General features: G+C 59.4%; 6 protein-coding genes across 6 annotated transcripts; 4 read left to right on the top strand and 2 right to left on the bottom strand.

Moving 5' to 3' along the window:
* Positions 1–1,032: 1,032 nt before the first annotated feature.
* Positions 1,033–3,461, top strand: TRAVEDRAFT_159845 (uncharacterized protein). The gene is made up of 3 exons (XM_008035038.1): positions 1,033–1,415; positions 1,469–1,724; positions 1,777–3,461. The coding sequence occupies exons 1-3, from the start codon at positions 1,103–1,105 to the stop codon at positions 3,200–3,202; spliced, it is 1,995 nt and encodes a 664-aa protein (XP_008033229.1). The 5' UTR covers positions 1,033–1,102; the 3' UTR covers positions 3,203–3,461.
* A 379-nt stretch (positions 3,462–3,840) lies between these two features.
* On the bottom strand, positions 3,841–4,721 carry TRAVEDRAFT_25974 (uncharacterized protein). Its single transcript, XM_008033701.1, has 4 exons — positions 4,497–4,721; positions 4,372–4,443; positions 4,231–4,308; positions 3,841–4,165 (listed from the first exon to the last, which is right to left on the bottom strand). The coding sequence occupies exons 1-4, from the start codon at positions 4,539–4,541 to the stop codon at positions 4,076–4,078; spliced, it is 285 nt and encodes a 94-aa protein (XP_008031892.1). The 5' UTR covers positions 4,542–4,721; the 3' UTR covers positions 3,841–4,075.
* A 2,503-nt stretch (positions 4,722–7,224) lies between these two features.
* On the top strand, positions 7,225–7,837 carry TRAVEDRAFT_16904 (uncharacterized protein; the record flags this gene model as incomplete). Its single annotated transcript, XM_008033564.1, has 5 exons — positions 7,225–7,254; positions 7,311–7,427; positions 7,486–7,557; positions 7,617–7,697; positions 7,757–7,837. The coding sequence occupies 5 exons, from the start codon at positions 7,225–7,227 to the stop codon at positions 7,835–7,837; spliced, it is 381 nt and encodes a 126-aa protein (XP_008031755.1).
* A 358-nt stretch (positions 7,838–8,195) lies between these two features.
* TRAVEDRAFT_68666 (thiolase-like protein) lies at positions 8,196–10,403 on the bottom strand. Its single transcript, XM_008035037.1, has 12 exons — positions 10,265–10,403; positions 10,184–10,210; positions 10,087–10,126; positions 9,960–10,027; positions 9,562–9,907; positions 9,376–9,506; positions 9,057–9,320; positions 8,926–9,000; positions 8,780–8,876; positions 8,699–8,713; positions 8,484–8,640; positions 8,196–8,425 (listed from the first exon to the last, which is right to left on the bottom strand). Exons 1-12 carry the CDS (start codon positions 10,322–10,324, stop codon positions 8,317–8,319), a joined length of 1,389 nt encoding a protein of 462 aa, XP_008033228.1. The 5' UTR covers positions 10,325–10,403; the 3' UTR covers positions 8,196–8,316.
* Positions 10,404–10,738: 335 nt separating this feature from the next.
* TRAVEDRAFT_159836 (lipoyltransferase) lies at positions 10,739–11,758 on the top strand (the record flags this gene model as incomplete). The annotated part of the gene is made up of 2 exons (XM_008035036.1): positions 10,739–11,597; positions 11,745–11,758. One exon carries the CDS (start codon positions 10,739–10,741, stop codon positions 11,534–11,536), a length of 798 nt encoding a protein of 265 aa, XP_008033227.1. The 3' UTR covers positions 11,537–11,597; positions 11,745–11,758.
* A 1,050-nt stretch (positions 11,759–12,808) lies between these two features.
* Positions 12,809–14,240, top strand: TRAVEDRAFT_33707 (2 beta-glucan; the record flags this gene model as incomplete). Its single annotated transcript, XM_008033822.1, has 8 exons — positions 12,809–12,957; positions 13,020–13,184; positions 13,241–13,334; positions 13,390–13,481; positions 13,546–13,774; positions 13,880–13,967; positions 14,032–14,097; positions 14,167–14,240. The coding sequence occupies 8 exons, from the start codon at positions 12,809–12,811 to the stop codon at positions 14,238–14,240; spliced, it is 957 nt and encodes a 318-aa protein (XP_008032013.1).
* Positions 14,241–14,367: the final 127 nt, after the last annotated feature.

The raw sequence follows: 14,367 nt of genomic DNA, 5'->3' as shown, positions 1-14,367 counted from the left end.
ATCGCGAAGGAAAAACGTCTCTTTGCGTCGCTTTCCCACCCGGAGACACTTTGTGGGCCGCTCCGTCCACCTTCGTCCACCTTCGAAGCGCCTGCATCATTTACACTGGCTATATGCGCACCCCTGCCACACAAGACAGCGATACGGTGCCGCCGTGTATCGCCCGTCATTCGGGACACTGGCGAGCCGGAGGCGGCTGCCCACGCCTCCACGCCCGCCATATGCACTCGACAGCGCAGCGGCGTCGGGCCCATCGGGTGGGCGCGTGAACGTCGAAGACTCGCGGTGGATGCGCCTCGACGCCTCGAGTGTCTCTGCACACGCCCAGCCGCCGTCATATGTATGCTTGGCCACGCTCGCTGCCGCTATGCCTGTGCACGAACAGACTTGTCAGATTGACAGGTGCGTCGATGATTGCACGTTGATGTGCATGCACTCACCCGGGTATGCGTCACGGTGCGCTGCAGCGCATTCGCACAGTGCCGCGGCGGAGACAGCGCAAAGTTAAGCTCGATCGCGGCCGCTCCGCCAGAACCTACGGACGCCGCTGCGGCCGTGACGCAGCCGTCGAGCTCGCCCGGCTCGAGCTCTTGTTCCGGTGCGCTGCGGGAGCATCGAATGCACGGTGATTAACTGGTCGCGAGAGTTGCGGAGGAGTACTGAGAGGCACGCGGAGGGCTCCGGGGCGCGCAGCCAATCGCGTCGGCCGGTGGCGGTGGGCACGCGGGCGGGGACGACTGCTCAAAACGGCAGCTGGCATTGGTGGTGGCCGGGCGTCTAGAGCATATGGCGACGACAGACAAGCTTCCTGATGAACAACGGGACCAACGGGAGCTGCTCACTGGCTGCTCGCTGTCTAGACCGCCGGGGCCGGGGTGCCCCTCTGGAGAACGCCGGACGAGCACTCTGCAATCTCTCCCGCGGTCGACGCCATGTCAAAGTCCCCGCCTCTCTCCCTCACCTCCCTTCCACCCGTCTTCTGCCTCCCCAGGCACCGCCCTGCGCTGCCCCCCTCCCCTCCTTTACCACCATACTTAATCCGACGCGGACGACGGCGGGCGCCCGCCTAGTCCCCGCCTCGTAATCGAAATCTCTGCCGGCAATGCGCCCCCGCGCAGACGCGCCCTTGCTGCTGCTGCTCTGTGCTATCGCGGCGTCTCCCCTCGCGCGCATCTCTGTATCCGCGGCCCTGGTTAACGTCACCATCGACGACACGTTCGGAGACGAGTCCAACGGGAACCAGATCTCCTACGAGCCGCCAACATTGTGGAGTGTTGGGCAGAGCTGCATAGGGTGTACGGCGCACCCCGATCCTACGCTTACATTCAACGGGACCTGGCACGACTCGACGTACAACGAGACGCAGAATAATGACCCATCCGTCCAGGTATCTACTGCGGCAGCAGTGTTCAACGGTGCGTTCACTTTTTTGTGTTCCGATTCAGGCCGACTCATCTGTCGGCATCAGGCACGGCTGTATACGTATTTTGTATCACCACTCGCTCAAGCGTGTCTCCCGATGGCAATTCCGACATGAGCTTCTTCATCGACGGCGACCTGGTCGGGGTGTTCGTCCAAGCACCAAACGGAAGCACAGCCTACGAGTACAACGTCCCCGTGTACGTCAACGAGTCATTACCTGCTGGTACACACACCATCGCTATCGTGAACGGCCAACCCGGAGCCAGCAAGTCGCTCGTGCTCCTCGACTACATCGTCTACAGGTCCGTCCTCCCTTCCATTCCGCGCCTCACATCGACTGATTCTCTTGCGCAGCCACGAGGTGGCAGATGCAGCTTCGTCTCCGAGCACGACACCGCCGCCGCCATCTTCCCCGCAGCCTGTGGCCGCAAGCGCACCCACCTCATCTTTGACGCAGCGCCCATCTCTTGCCGCGAACACTGGTTCCGTCAACTCTTCCCAGAAGCGCACGATCACCATCGCGGTCGCCACTGTTTGTGGCGTTTTAGGGCTCGCGGCTATAATCAGCATAGTCTCGTGGTGCTGTATCCGGCGCCGGCGAAATAACTACAGCCCGCCCTCGGAGCGCGACGTCATCCCCCGGAGTCCGTCCCACATCGAGGTGAACCCTGCGACGAGCGGGTGGGCGGAAGGGACGTGGGCGGAGGGCCAAGAGGACTATCCACACTCTGCTACGTCGCCCACTGCACGTTCGCGCGGTATGCTCGCCCCTGGGCCGCGCAAGATGTCCGGGCGGCGGAAGCGCGAGGCTCCAAGTTCCCGCGCGACCTCCTCCACCGACCCAAGCTCCGCCCCTTCTACCCCAGCGCGCAGTCCGATCGTGCCGCCAGCCATCCTGAGCGCCATCCCGACGTTCCGCACCTTCTCGCCGTCGCGCGCGGACCCACCAGGGAGCCCTGCATCGTCGTCGTGGGGCACTCCGGCGAGCATGGCGCCGCCGGACTCGGCGACATACCTCATTGCGCCTTACGTCTCCCGCTCCACGTCGAATGTGACGCTCAATCGTGCATACCAAGACGCAGGCGGATCGAGTACCACCCTGTCAAGCCACAACGCGCATCCATTCGCGAAGGCACATGCAGTAGAAGCCGCGCCCATCGCTCGCTCGCGCTCTGGCACGACGCGATCCGCAGCGGGCCCCAGTTCACATCCGCATCCTTCTAATTCAAACCCCCCACCCATCCCGTCGGCCTTCGCTTCACATGCGCGACATGGCGGCTACCCCGCTGAGAAGGGACGGCGCGCCGGTGGTTCGCTGGACAGCAGTCTGACGTCGCCAACCACCCCTCCGAGCGCCCCGTACACCCTCGACACCGATGAATCCTTCCTCCCTTCACCTTCACCCGCCGACCCGTCCCCGCTTTCCTCAATGCAGGCTATGCAGAGCCGTATGCCAGAACGGCAACCGTCACAGCGGCAACAGCAGTCTGCCCTCCAGCCGTCAGCATCGCAGCGACGACGACGCGTCGACCCCGTCGACCCGAGCATGCAGCCCTCGCGCGATATGGCGCGGGCAGACACGCGCCCCCTGCGCGTACGCGGCGCCGGGCCCGGGGCCAGCGCGCACGCGCAGACGCAGTCCGATACGTCGACGCTGCGCCCGCGGCCGACGGGCACGACGACGTTCTTCCAGCGCGACCGGCGGCGGAGACACGGGACGGCCGACGTCCCGGTCGACGCCGCGGACAGTCGCCCGCCGTCGTACCGCGAGTCCGGGTAGCTGCGGCTCGGGCTCGGGTCCGCGGCGGTCGCCCCTCGCTCGGAGAAGCACCCCTTCTTAACGTTCCTTCGTTCGCTTCGCTTCCGGCTCTTCGATCGAGAATCCGCGCGCAGGCCGGCGTTTTCGGTATTTAACCGCATCTGTATGTAGTTACACCATCCCCTCACTGCACGTCCCCTTCCCCGGTCCCTCGCCCACACGCACATACAGATTCCTCTAGCTAGCTGTTTACCTACTTACCTACCTACGCCCCCGAGCCCCAGCCCCAGCATAGAGCGGCGCCTTATTTGCCTACTCCGTACTTACGACCGACTAGGGGGTATGCGCCGCGGCGCGCCGCCCCCGCCATGAGTCCTTGTTTGTTGTGTGTATATTGTATTCTACGTACTACGTATGGCGGATCGTTTGTTGTATCCTCGCTATGGACGCTCGTTGCTTAGTATGTAGTTTGTCCCAATCGGAGTCGCCGCGCACTGCGCTATCGTTGTGCCAATCATTAAGTGCGCAGTGAAACGTCGACCTTTACCACGAAACAGAACTCAAAAATGAAGGTCTGATCGTGCTGTGCGCGCGGGCGCGGAGTGGTTCATGGAAACATGAGATGGTATATTATGGTACAAGGGAGCGTTGAGGGTGCAGTAATACAGGGTCGTCGTAACTACTTCGTGCTAAGCGTACAGTACACCATTAAACTTTCGAGCGATCCGGCATTAAACATGTACAGTTCGTGAAGTGAAGCAAAAGGGGGTAACAGGCGGCGTAAAACCACCGGGGTCGCCATGGCGCAAGCACCAGCTGGCAGGCGTGGACGCAGTCGCGGGGTTAGGATGCAGGGTGGATGGGTGTTTCAACTTTAAGGTGAGATCGCGGCATTTACGCGCGCCCCCATCCGAGCCCAAACTTGGAGCGGTGCTTGCGCGCGGGGCGCCCCCACGCGAGGTTCTCGTCGTCCATCATCTCGGCCTGCGCGGGGCGGTGGGGTCAGTACGGCGGGCGGCGTGATCGCGGACGAGCGGGCGGGGACTCACGGAGTCGGACGCGCTGCTCGACGTCGCGGAGCTGAAGCTCGGCGAGAACGAGGTGCGCCGTGTCGAGCGGGTGGAGGGCTGGCGGCGCGGAGGCGGGCGGTAAGCACAAAGACGGGTGGCGCGGAGGGTGTGGCTACTCACGAGCTCGATGGAGATCACGTAGCTCGAGGTGGAATCGAAGGAGTCCATCGAGGTGCGCCGCGAGGTGGAGCGCTATATGGAAGAAGGGTGAGATTGGGTGTACGGAGATAGCGCAGGGTGCGTACGCTGGAGCTCCGGGGGTGGATGAACTTCGCGAAGAGGGGAGTCATTGTGTTTGAGTTGGGTGGCTAGTGTTGGGTGTGTGGCTAGTCGGGGAGGGTGATCAACACCGAGAGTGCGTGGATATAGGATGCGGGATGATTGTGGCGAGCAGATGTTATTGAGCAGCTGTGGCGAGCTCAACGGTAAGAAGCAAGCGAGGTGGTATGAGAGCGCGACTGAATGTGGTATGAGGGGGGAGCAGTGGACCGAGAACGGGGAATTGGGACGACGGCTTAAATGTGTTCTGTGGAACGAGCAGATCAGCTCCACAACCCCACACCCTTTATACGACGCTCCCCGCAGCGCGGGGGGCTTAGCCGCCTGAGCCTCCCTAGCCGCATCATGCACCGCTGGCACCAGGAACGCAGCGCGGAGCTGGATCCCATCTGCCCTCCAATGCCATAGCAGCAGCCAGTGAGCACGGTACCCATCTCGTAACGGCGGAGCACGGGTCGGCGCCACAGGACCCCGGCGGGCATCCTCTCATCGCGCGCAGCGCACCGCAACGCCAGCACAAAGGGGCAGGTGACTGCCCCCCATCGCTGAAATGGCGTGCGGGGGACAGGCTGACAGTGCGGGGCAGCGCGCGGGGCGTACCGATGACGGAGAATGCGGTGCGGGGCGTGACCAGCTGGGCGCGGGGAACATACGCGGCTGCTGCATTACAGGCACGCCCGGTGATCTATGTTTACATCGCGCAGCTGAGCCTGCCTTTGGGCGGTATGTTCCCGCCGCCCATGGCACGCACCGGTATTCCGAACTTGAGCGGTTCGGCCGAACGCGCTAGGGACGGCGAAGACGCGCACTCGTGACTGTCTTACCAGGCAGAGTGTTCCCCGGTGGGTCCGCTGTGAAGCGCGTGCACGAGATGCGGCGCGTTTGTCAGACTAGCCGCGGTCACGAACGGGCTGGACATGGCGTTGAGTAAGCGAAGCATTGGAAAGAAGCGTAGACTGCATACGAGCGCGCCTGGACGGACGCGGCGGAGCCGATTCCACACGAGACGTAAGGAAATAGCTCAACAAGAGCCGCTAGCGCCCAGCGGCGGAAGATGGAAGCCGGGAAGAACGGGATCGCTGGACGTCATTTTGTCTTCCGTTGCAGAAGTGCAAAACAGAGATGCCGACCACGATCGCAAAACATGTGAGCGCGGACATGCGGAAGTGGGAGGAAAGCAACAAACATGGCAACCGGGACATAAGGTTGCGAAATCACAGGAGCTAGACTATGACGTCCAACAGAACGAAGGAAAGAAGATGAAGCTCACCGAAGAGCCAGCCACAGCCAGAGACATCGAGGCCTGCACGAAGATCCTGTTTGTACGGCAGCCTTTAGCTATCGCCGGCGTCCCCGCGGGCTACAGCTGTCCGCGGCGACACACCCGCCCTGGCGACACTGAAAGGGCGAACACGACGTGGGAGTTGTCATCAAGGCGACCGTATGCGGTCACAGCGCCGCAGGACATGTTGCAGCGGCCGCCGCCTGCGATCCTGAACAGCCCATGTGCCTTCCAAGTTCCGTCAACATCTGGGCTCTTCGGTGCCATCCAGGCCAGGGGTACTCACAACCGACCGTGTTTTCTTCTTGTTTCTGGTGGGACCTCTCTTCGCGACCATATGCACAGTGATGCAACATGTTTCGCCGCGACTACCTGTCGGCGAAACGGCGTGTCTGCAAACTTGCAAGCGGTCATTTACTTTGCAGAGTGTCATTCCGCCATCGTGGGATCGCCTTGGCCGTGGCGCGAGCTACTGCTGCGTGCCTGCGTCGATTCAACATCCGGGGGTGACTAATCTGGCTAAGCACCAAGATCGGCGTGAAAACTCACAAATAGCAGTAGTAAGCGTACCTTACGAGGCAGCGTTGGCGATTTGAATGCCCATCTGGTGAGCTGATCGTGCTATGCTAGTGGCTCCTGGGGTAGAATTGCAGCGAAGAAGCGAAGAACGTAGCATTCCTGTGCTGCAGCGCATCCCAATATGAGCTGCGATTGAAGATCTGACGTCCCCACATTTGATTCTAGAGGCGATTGACATCAAAGGTCCCGCGAAAGAAAGATGGAGACATACTTATCTGAAGTTCGGACGCGTGTGATCGCGCGTTAGTGAGATTGAACGCGTCACGAGGCGATGGGAGTCTTCGTATACACGGTTCTGTACAGTGCGGTCGCGCGGCGATCGCAAAAGCATTGTACGGAGGCGCATCCCTGGCCCCGGCATGATGCCACGCCAAAGAACATATGCCGACCCCGTGGAGCAGACGCACATTGCACCCATCGGGCCCGGACTAGCGAGCCCCTGGGACTATGGAAGCGCCGCGTTATTTCGTGGGAGAAGTGGCTCGTGCACACAGCATTCACCTCGGTCGGCGGAGAGATACGGGGAAGGGGCCTTCGGAGGCATTTCGTGGTAGGGGCAGAGGTGGCCACCGGCAACGATAGTAAGCGAGCGGAGCACCCCGCCGGGTTTAAGAAAGAGTCGACCGAAAGCGGAAGCCTAGGGTTTGGATCCGAAGACATTCGCGTGTGCAAATTCTGGGATTCCCCGTCCTTGGTTCTGGCGTGCGTGCCTATAATAGGGCCCGTCGCGAGCGACAGTCCTCCATCAACCTATCCCAGTGTACCGCCCGCGAAACCCTCACCTGTCAACGCACATCCCCTCCACACCCCAACACCACCCACTCTTGCTCACCATGCAGTCGCAAACCAACTCTCAGCCTTGGGTCAGTCTTGACATCGCTCCCGACCATGGGGTGACTGTTGCTCACCTGCTGTTTAGAACGTGCCTTCGGATGTTCAGAGCTTGCCGTCCGTCGACGATCGCTCCACCGTCGCACGCCCATCTACCGTCAAGCGCATTATTAGGCGCATGGGTCTGTCGAACACAGACGGCGAAGTGAGTGGCAGTAGATCTGCTTGTATGATATTTGTCGTGCTTATCGGTACCTCTATAGCACCTATCCCATCTTCAAGGTTCCTCCAGTTCGCGTAGCTCCGGCAGTCTCGCGAAAAGCTTCGCGTCAAATGTGAGTTCTAGCAATGCGTTCGATTGTTTAGTCTTACTTACGCTGTGCCCACTCTACAGTCCGCACGAACGGTCGACAGCTATCGCCCAGCCGGTCTCTTCACGCGTATGCTGGAGGGGCGGTCATCTCGGGAGGAGCTGGTAAGCTTGCATTCACTATATTTGGGGACCTTGCCAGTGTGCTCATTCACCACGCTCAGCCCGACGTCGCCGACATGCTAGAGGACGACAATTTGGCATGGGGAGTGCCGGCCAAGTCGGCCAAGCCCCGTCGGCGGTAGAGCTAGGACCTGTGAAGCGCATCACTCTTTCGGATACTCTATGCTAAGGCACTACGCACCTTGAATCGCACTATATAATGTAATTCCATACGGGCATGTAGGCACGGTTTTTTACACAATTCGATTTCTCTCTCGCTGTCGCTCTGATGTGCACACCATCAAATTCTCCCGACTGCGGGGTCAGGTTTTACTCATGAGGGGCGTTGCTAGAAGTCCCCGAGGGCTGCGGATACTGTGCGCAGTTATGGTCGTGAGTGCGGACGACCTCGGTAAGTGGGGGCGTGCGTACCACATTGCGCTCGCCTTTCCCAGGCGCCGGTGAGAGAAGGTCGGGGTAACCGCGCCAATCCGTCTTTTCCGGGGAGCACAACATGTCTTCAATTCGACGCTGATGTTATCAGTACAGCACCATCCTTACGTATACAAATACATCGCGGGAGACCGCAAACACAGTCGCAGTGACAGATACACCCCACGCCTTACAGCTTGGCGCGTTGCAAGATGTACTGCGAGCTCTTGCGCGCCTTAACCTTGTCCACGTCCGCGCGCGAGATGGGCCGACATTCCTGGGCATGGTTATAGCCAAGCCTAAAAGTTGCCACTTGTCAATTGGTGCCGTGCTGCGCTAGCGTGTGCGAATACTCGCCTCTTTCTCCCGTCCTCACCGCCCTCCTTGAAAAACTCCGGACGGCGCAGCAAACTACACACGACCGCCCCTCCAAGGCCGATGTTGTGCACAAGGCCATATTTGCCACGCCCGTCTGGCCCGTCGAGAAGCCCCGGGGCCTGCATAGCACCAGCCCCTGCAATTGAGTTCCGTGAGCTTTGTGTGTGAACAGAATCGTCTAAAAGGTGGCTCACACTGCCGCAGTTGCACTATGATCGCATTCACACCGTTGGTGAGCCTCTAGGCGCAGTCGCTCCCGTTCGAGAAGCACTCACTTGTGATGTAAAAATGCATGCCTAGTCCCGTAGCGCCCAGAGGGTGGCCCTTCGCCTCCAGGCCTCCGCTCGGGTTGATCACATATTTTCCACCGTACTGTATGCGCTTCAGATAGGGCCTGCCAAGAACACTCATTATCACCGACCGTGTTGTCTCCCCGCTCGACCATCTTGTGTGCCTCGCCGGGCTCGCAAAGCCCAAGCGCGTCGTAAGTGAGCAGCTTCACACGTGTTGCATCAGAGCCTGCAGACATAGAGTCCGACGAAGGACGCGTACCTCGTTCGCAGCAAAGCAATCATGCAGCTCGACAACGCCGACCTGGTCTCGCCCTGCTCGACCGTGCAAGCCCGCCTGGGCAAACACTTGGTCCGCAGCATTCTTCGACATGCCGTAGCCCACGACCTCCATCGCACTCCTGCTCTCGAACGCGATAGGTTCGTCGGTCGTCAGTGCTTGGGCTACGATCTCGATCGCCTGGTTCTCCAAGCCATGCTTGCGGACAAACTCCTCGGAGGCGACAATGTTGCACGCAGCTCCGTCCTGGTGATAGCTGTCAGTCCCGTGAACAGGATAGCCTGCAGGTGTCAAGACGTACGGAAGTAGGGCTGCACATGTACTTCGTTAACTGCTTATTGATCATTGGGGCTGCGAGGACTTGTTCGACGCTCCAGCCGTCGCGGAACTGCGAGTACGGGTTGTTCACGGAGTGCTTATGGTTCTTGCTCGCTGAAACAAGCGCATATAACCCAGTACCCGGTGAAGTGCGGGTCACACTACTTACCGATTTGTGCAAGGTGTTTGATGTTGGCGCCATACTTGTCAAAGTACTCCTGCGCGCCGTTCGCGAACATGCGCGGCGCACCGGGACCGTGATTCTGCCCAACACTCAGGCTCTCCTCGAGCTCGAAGGATGCGTCGTTGAACACTTTCACGGGTGACTCTCGGTCGGGGAAGTTCGTGCCGAGGCTTCCGCGCGCCATGCGTTCGAAGCCAAGCGCGAGCACGCAGTTGGCGAGCCCGCCTCGGATGAGGTTGCTCGCGTTGTACAGAGCGGTGCTCCCGGTCGAACAGTTGTTATTCACGTTCGAGATGGGAATGCCGGTCATTCCCAGCTGGTACAGCGCTCTCTGCAAGCATGATCGGTCGAATGCGATGTCGGTAGGAATAAAAAGTGCTGACCTGCCCGGCTGTGGAGTCTCCGTAGCAGTAGCCTACGAAGGCCGCCTCAACTTCATCATAGGTGATACCTTGTTCGACATACGAATTCGGTGATTTAATTGGCCCCTAACAATCATCCCGTACTCACCAGCATCGAGAAGTGCCTTCGTCCCAGCCTCAAGGCCCATCTGAGAGAACCGTGATCAACAACAGGATGTTGTGGCGCCCCATGTTCAGCTGCGCACCTCCTCGGTAGTCCTCAGGCCCCGCGGCTGTACATCGTATTTCTCAACTGTGCACACACCCTTGCTGCAACTCAGGCTTACCTTGATGAACGCTGTGCAACCAACTCCGATGATGAACGTACGTTCGCCCGTGCGTGTCATCTTGTTCTCGTTGAAGGCAGTAGTTTCGATGGGAGAGGTGACTATGTGGTCCTGACAAGCGTACTGGGACGTCCGCACGCTGGTCAGCTTAGACTGCGGGGCTCCGAAGACGGGAAAGGGGGTTTACTTATGGCAACCGGCTCTGCAACGTTACCGAACGGGCGGGACTGCATTCAATGAAGGTCAGCAGGTGTATGAGAGTCGACATGCGACCTCGGCGTCGGCTTTCTCGTTTTCCGTCGTGAGATCATCGACCCTGACATCGACTGCGACGAGTGTTGCAATGTCGAAAACACGGACAAGAGGCTAGTCTTTTTGTTTGACATCATGGTGCGGGGAGAGGCGGGGAAGAACGCGCCGGCACAGGCGCCCTCCCGCTCACCACCTTGCTCAGTAGCGACCACAACGACCAACATGCGTCTGCCTCCAATCTTCTATCACTGCTTTCGAGAGCCTCTACCATATACACGCGCTCTCGAGTTACAAGAGCGAATACATCAGCTGCAGCTGCTCACTCGCAAAACCTCTGGCAATCACAGGGACTTCCTCTTCCTCCTGGAACATAGACCTGTCTACACCTTCGGTCGACGGCAAGGCGATGATTCGGAGGCCGCACAGGAAGCTCTGCGACTAAAGGCCACCGGCGCGGACTGCGTCTTCACGCTTCGAGGAGGACAGACAACATACCACGGCCCAGGTCAGATCATCGGCTATCCTCTCATCGACCTCGCGCGGACATCGCCGCCCATGGGCATCCGCGACTACATTTGCCGCATGCAAAAGCTCCTCGAGTCTCATCTTGCCGAAGAACACGGTATCAAGCACATTCCTAGCGACAACACGGGAGTGTTCCTCGACGAGCACACTAAGGTCGCCAGCATCGGCGTCCAAGTGAGGCATCGACTGACAAACCATGGCTTCGCCCTCAACGTCACTCCTGAACCTCTCGCTTGGTTCAACAAAGTAGTCGCCTGCGGGCTCACCGATGTCAAGGCAGGATGTATCTCCGACACGGTCGAGTCGAAGGGTGGCGCCGCTCTCGATTCCATAGCCGGCGAGCTCCCTGGGCTTGTAAAGCGCTTTGGACGAATATACGAGAGGGACACGGTCCCCTTGGATATCTCCGCGGAAGGCGAGGAAGAGGAGGCTGTTCGTGCGATGGTGGCGGAGAGCGTCAGTAGTGGTCCTTGGCATCGTAAACCGGTGTTCTGACCTACGCTGGACGAGTTGCGCCCGGTTTGCACAGTTTCGGGCATTGCATAGAGTACTATAGGTAAGTCCAGTTACCTATCTCTCATGAAACGGAGTAGTCCATCCCCTATGTCACCGCCAAGACGCCCTGCCTCATCCGTGTGGCCCCTTGCGGCGCTCTCGGTCATCATGCATTTTGAGGCCTTTGTCTCACTCTTTCTGCATTTAGGCATTTATACACCCCCTAATGACGTTCATAATACGTTCCATTCCGATACATGGCCGTTCAGTTGGATCCCTTGCAGCGACGTTGACCACTCAAGACTAATTGCGCACGACGCCATCAACATCGGCATGTGGTTGTGGTTGAACGTTGAACGCGCGTTGAACGACTCTACGTGCGCATGATCACTTGCGGGCGTAGCATACGCTGCTACATTTCATCGGGCGCTGATGCAATGATGATATCCGCAAGGTGAGCGGTTTTTTGCTACCGGAACTATTCTGACCGTTTTGACAAGGCTGCTATGGCCGTAGCGCATTCCGAGCCCATCGGCCCCGCGGTTGAATCCCGAATGTGTGTTCGGAAAGAACAAACACTTTCACTACTTGGTTCACAATCTGAGCTTGACCCACTCCACAATGTTGTATGTCTCATTGTGCAGGATGCTGCTATCTGCATTCTATTGCTGGAGAGGAATGCACAACCTTGAGCGGCTCAAATGATGCAAGCGAGCGGTACGCTGATTTGAATCGCTCATCGTCAGCCACGGCTCACCGATCTTTGTGACAGGACTGCGCTGAGCTCATACGGTTTCGCAATGGCTTTGCCACTGTACAGCCGTATCGGCGTAAAGCCCTGTAACTTGCTACGGAACATTGGTCCACCACATGACTACCGGGTAGGCAGTGACCACGGAAACCACACGGTTGCGGTCCATCCTGGGCCGAGCTTTGCGTTCTTGGGCCTCCGCTTGGACTAGCCGCACCAATCCGCTAATTTTACAGCGGTGCTTAGTCTCGCGCACGCATGGTCTCTACATTCACAGGCTTATTGCCTGATCGTAGCCATGCTGCCGCAGTCCTTCTCCGAGCATGATACTCAGCCAAAGCACTTCATCACAAACAGATGATCCGCCCTCCGGCGCATTCTGCTTAGTGCGCTCCGCCCTTGGTATGCATGCATATAAAGTGGAGCGGACGAAGACATACTTTCCTCAGGTCCTGCGGATCCCACCCAACCCCCGTCGCTCACTCGTTTCTCCTCCCTCTCCCCCTCACTCATTTTTCGCTATGCGTTCAACAGCTGCGCTGTTTGCCGTCTCCGCCCTGGTCTCGTCCGCTCTGGGAGCGACGTACCCCCTCAAGGACTCGTTCGTCGGGCAGGGCTTCCTCTCGGGTTTCTCGCACCAGGCGATCCCCGACCCCACTCACGGCCGAGTGTGAGCACGCGTCTCGACATCAGCTGCGCAACGAGAAGCTAACCATTTGATTTCGCGTGCAGGAACTACGTGGATCAGCAGACCGCTCTCGCCACGAACCTCTCCTTCGCGACCGACGACACGTTCATCATGCGCGCGGACTCGTTCAACGTCGTTGACCCGTCCGCGCCCGGACGGAACTCGGTCCGCATCCAGAGCAACAACCAGTACACGACGCACGTCTCCGTGTATGTCTCAGCCCTCGGTCTCCTTGCGATGCGGCCATATTGATCTGTTTCGGCAGTTATGACATTAGGCATATGCCCCAAGGTTGCGGCACCTGGCCCGCGGCTTGGGAGGTCGGCCAGAACTGGCCCGCCCAGGGCGAAGTCGACATCGTACGCATTCCGATGTCACATTGATCTTGGATGAGGCTCACCGCGCGCTGCACAGCTCGAGGGCACGAACGACATCGAGCCCAACCAGTCCACACTGCACACCAGCGCGAACTGCGCGATGCCCGCTAGCGGTCTGGCTCAGTCTGGGTTCGTACCCTCCCCAACGCCCTATATACTCCGCAATCCACTGACTGGCTTTGTCGACGTGCAGCAAGGCGGTCACTACCAACTGTGACGTCGCGGCGAACGGCAATGCCGGCTGTGGTGTGCAGGCCACGGCCCCGAGCAGCTATGGAAAGTCGTTCAACGGCGCGGGCGGAGGCTTCTACGCAATGGAGCGCACGTCGACCTTCATCAAGGTTTGGTTCTGGTCGCGGAACGACCCCACCGTCCCCGCGGACGTCAAGACTGCCGGCGCCACCGTGAACACTGACGCCTGGGTGAGTCCTAATTTTCGCAAATTGCGCCGCCGCGCCTGCTCGGGCGCGATGTCTCGCTCTCGGCACATATATCCGACGGTGGCTGACTATGAGGCGCTGTGGCAGGGTACCCCGGAGGCGCTGTTCGTCAACGACCAGTGCGACATCAACGCGCACTTCGGTCCGCACAACATCGTGATCAACCTGACGTTCTGTGAGTGCCCCGCGCTGATGGTGGCGGGATCCATTTACTTACGCAGTGTGTGCGCGCCCCGAAGGCGGAGACTGGGCCGGCCTTCCCCAGTTCTACAACACATTGGGCAACTGCCCGGGAAGCTGCAACGGTGAGTTGCCATCAGGGCGTCTTATCTCATCTACGCGGGCGGGAGATCTCACTGTGATCATCTCTGCAGACTTCGTCAACAACAACCCGAGCGCGTTCAACGACGCCTTCTGGGACATTGCCGGGGTGCACGTGTATGAGTAGAGATAGCAGGCAACGCATCAAGGTGAGCGCGCACTCTCATCATCAGCGAGAAGAGAAGGTGTTGACAGGGATGCGATGGCTGATAGGAGCTGTATCAACGCATATGTAGCATACTGATGGAGGCGCG

Source organism: Trametes versicolor (genome assembly GCF_000271585.1).
Source record: "Trametes versicolor FP-101664 SS1 unplaced genomic scaffold TRAVEscaffold_1, whole genome shotgun sequence".
NCBI classification, from domain to species: Eukaryota; Fungi; Basidiomycota; class Agaricomycetes; order Polyporales; family Polyporaceae; genus Trametes; species Trametes versicolor.
Note: the sequence above shows the minus strand (reverse complement) of the source record. Positions and strands in the feature narration are given on the sequence as shown.

What these genes read in the sequence shown, in the direction of transcription:
- TRAVEDRAFT_159845 (XM_008035038.1), top strand. Translation starts at nt 1,103, where the DNA reads ATGCGCCCCCGCGCAGACGCGCCCTTGCTGCTGCTGCTCTGTGCTATC. An exon ending in TGCGGCAGCAGTGTTCAACG is followed by an intron (nt 1,416 to 1,468) that starts GTGCGTTCACTT and finishes TGTCGGCATCAG; the next exon opens with GCACGGCTGTATACGTATTT. An exon ending in CTCGACTACATCGTCTACAG is followed by an intron (nt 1,725 to 1,776) that starts GTCCGTCCTCCC and finishes TCTCTTGCGCAG; the next exon opens with CCACGAGGTGGCAGATGCAG.
- TRAVEDRAFT_25974 (XM_008033701.1), bottom strand. Translation starts at nt 4,541, where the DNA reads ATGACTCCCCTCTTCGCGAAGTTCATCCACCCCCGGAGCTCCAGC. An exon ending in ACGTGATCTCCATCGAGCTC is followed by an intron (nt 4,309 to 4,371) that starts GTGAGTAGCCAC and finishes CCGCGCCGCCAG; the next exon opens with CCCTCCACCCGCTCGACACG. An exon ending in CGAGCAGCGCGTCCGACTCC is followed by an intron (nt 4,166 to 4,230) that starts GTGAGTCCCCGC and finishes CGCCCCGCGCAG; the next exon opens with GCCGAGATGATGGACGACGA.
- TRAVEDRAFT_68666 (XM_008035037.1), bottom strand. Translation starts at nt 10,324, where the DNA reads ATGACACGCACGGGCGAACGTACGTTCATCATCGGAGTTGGTTGCACA. An exon ending in GTTGCACAGCGTTCATCAAG is followed by an intron (nt 10,211 to 10,264) that starts GTAAGCCTGAGT and finishes TACGATGTACAG; the next exon opens with CCGCGGGGCCTGAGGACTAC. An exon ending in CAAACACCTTGCACAAATCG is followed by an intron (nt 9,507 to 9,561) that starts GTAAGTAGTGTG and finishes CGCTTGTTTCAG; the next exon opens with CGAGCAAGAACCATAAGCAC.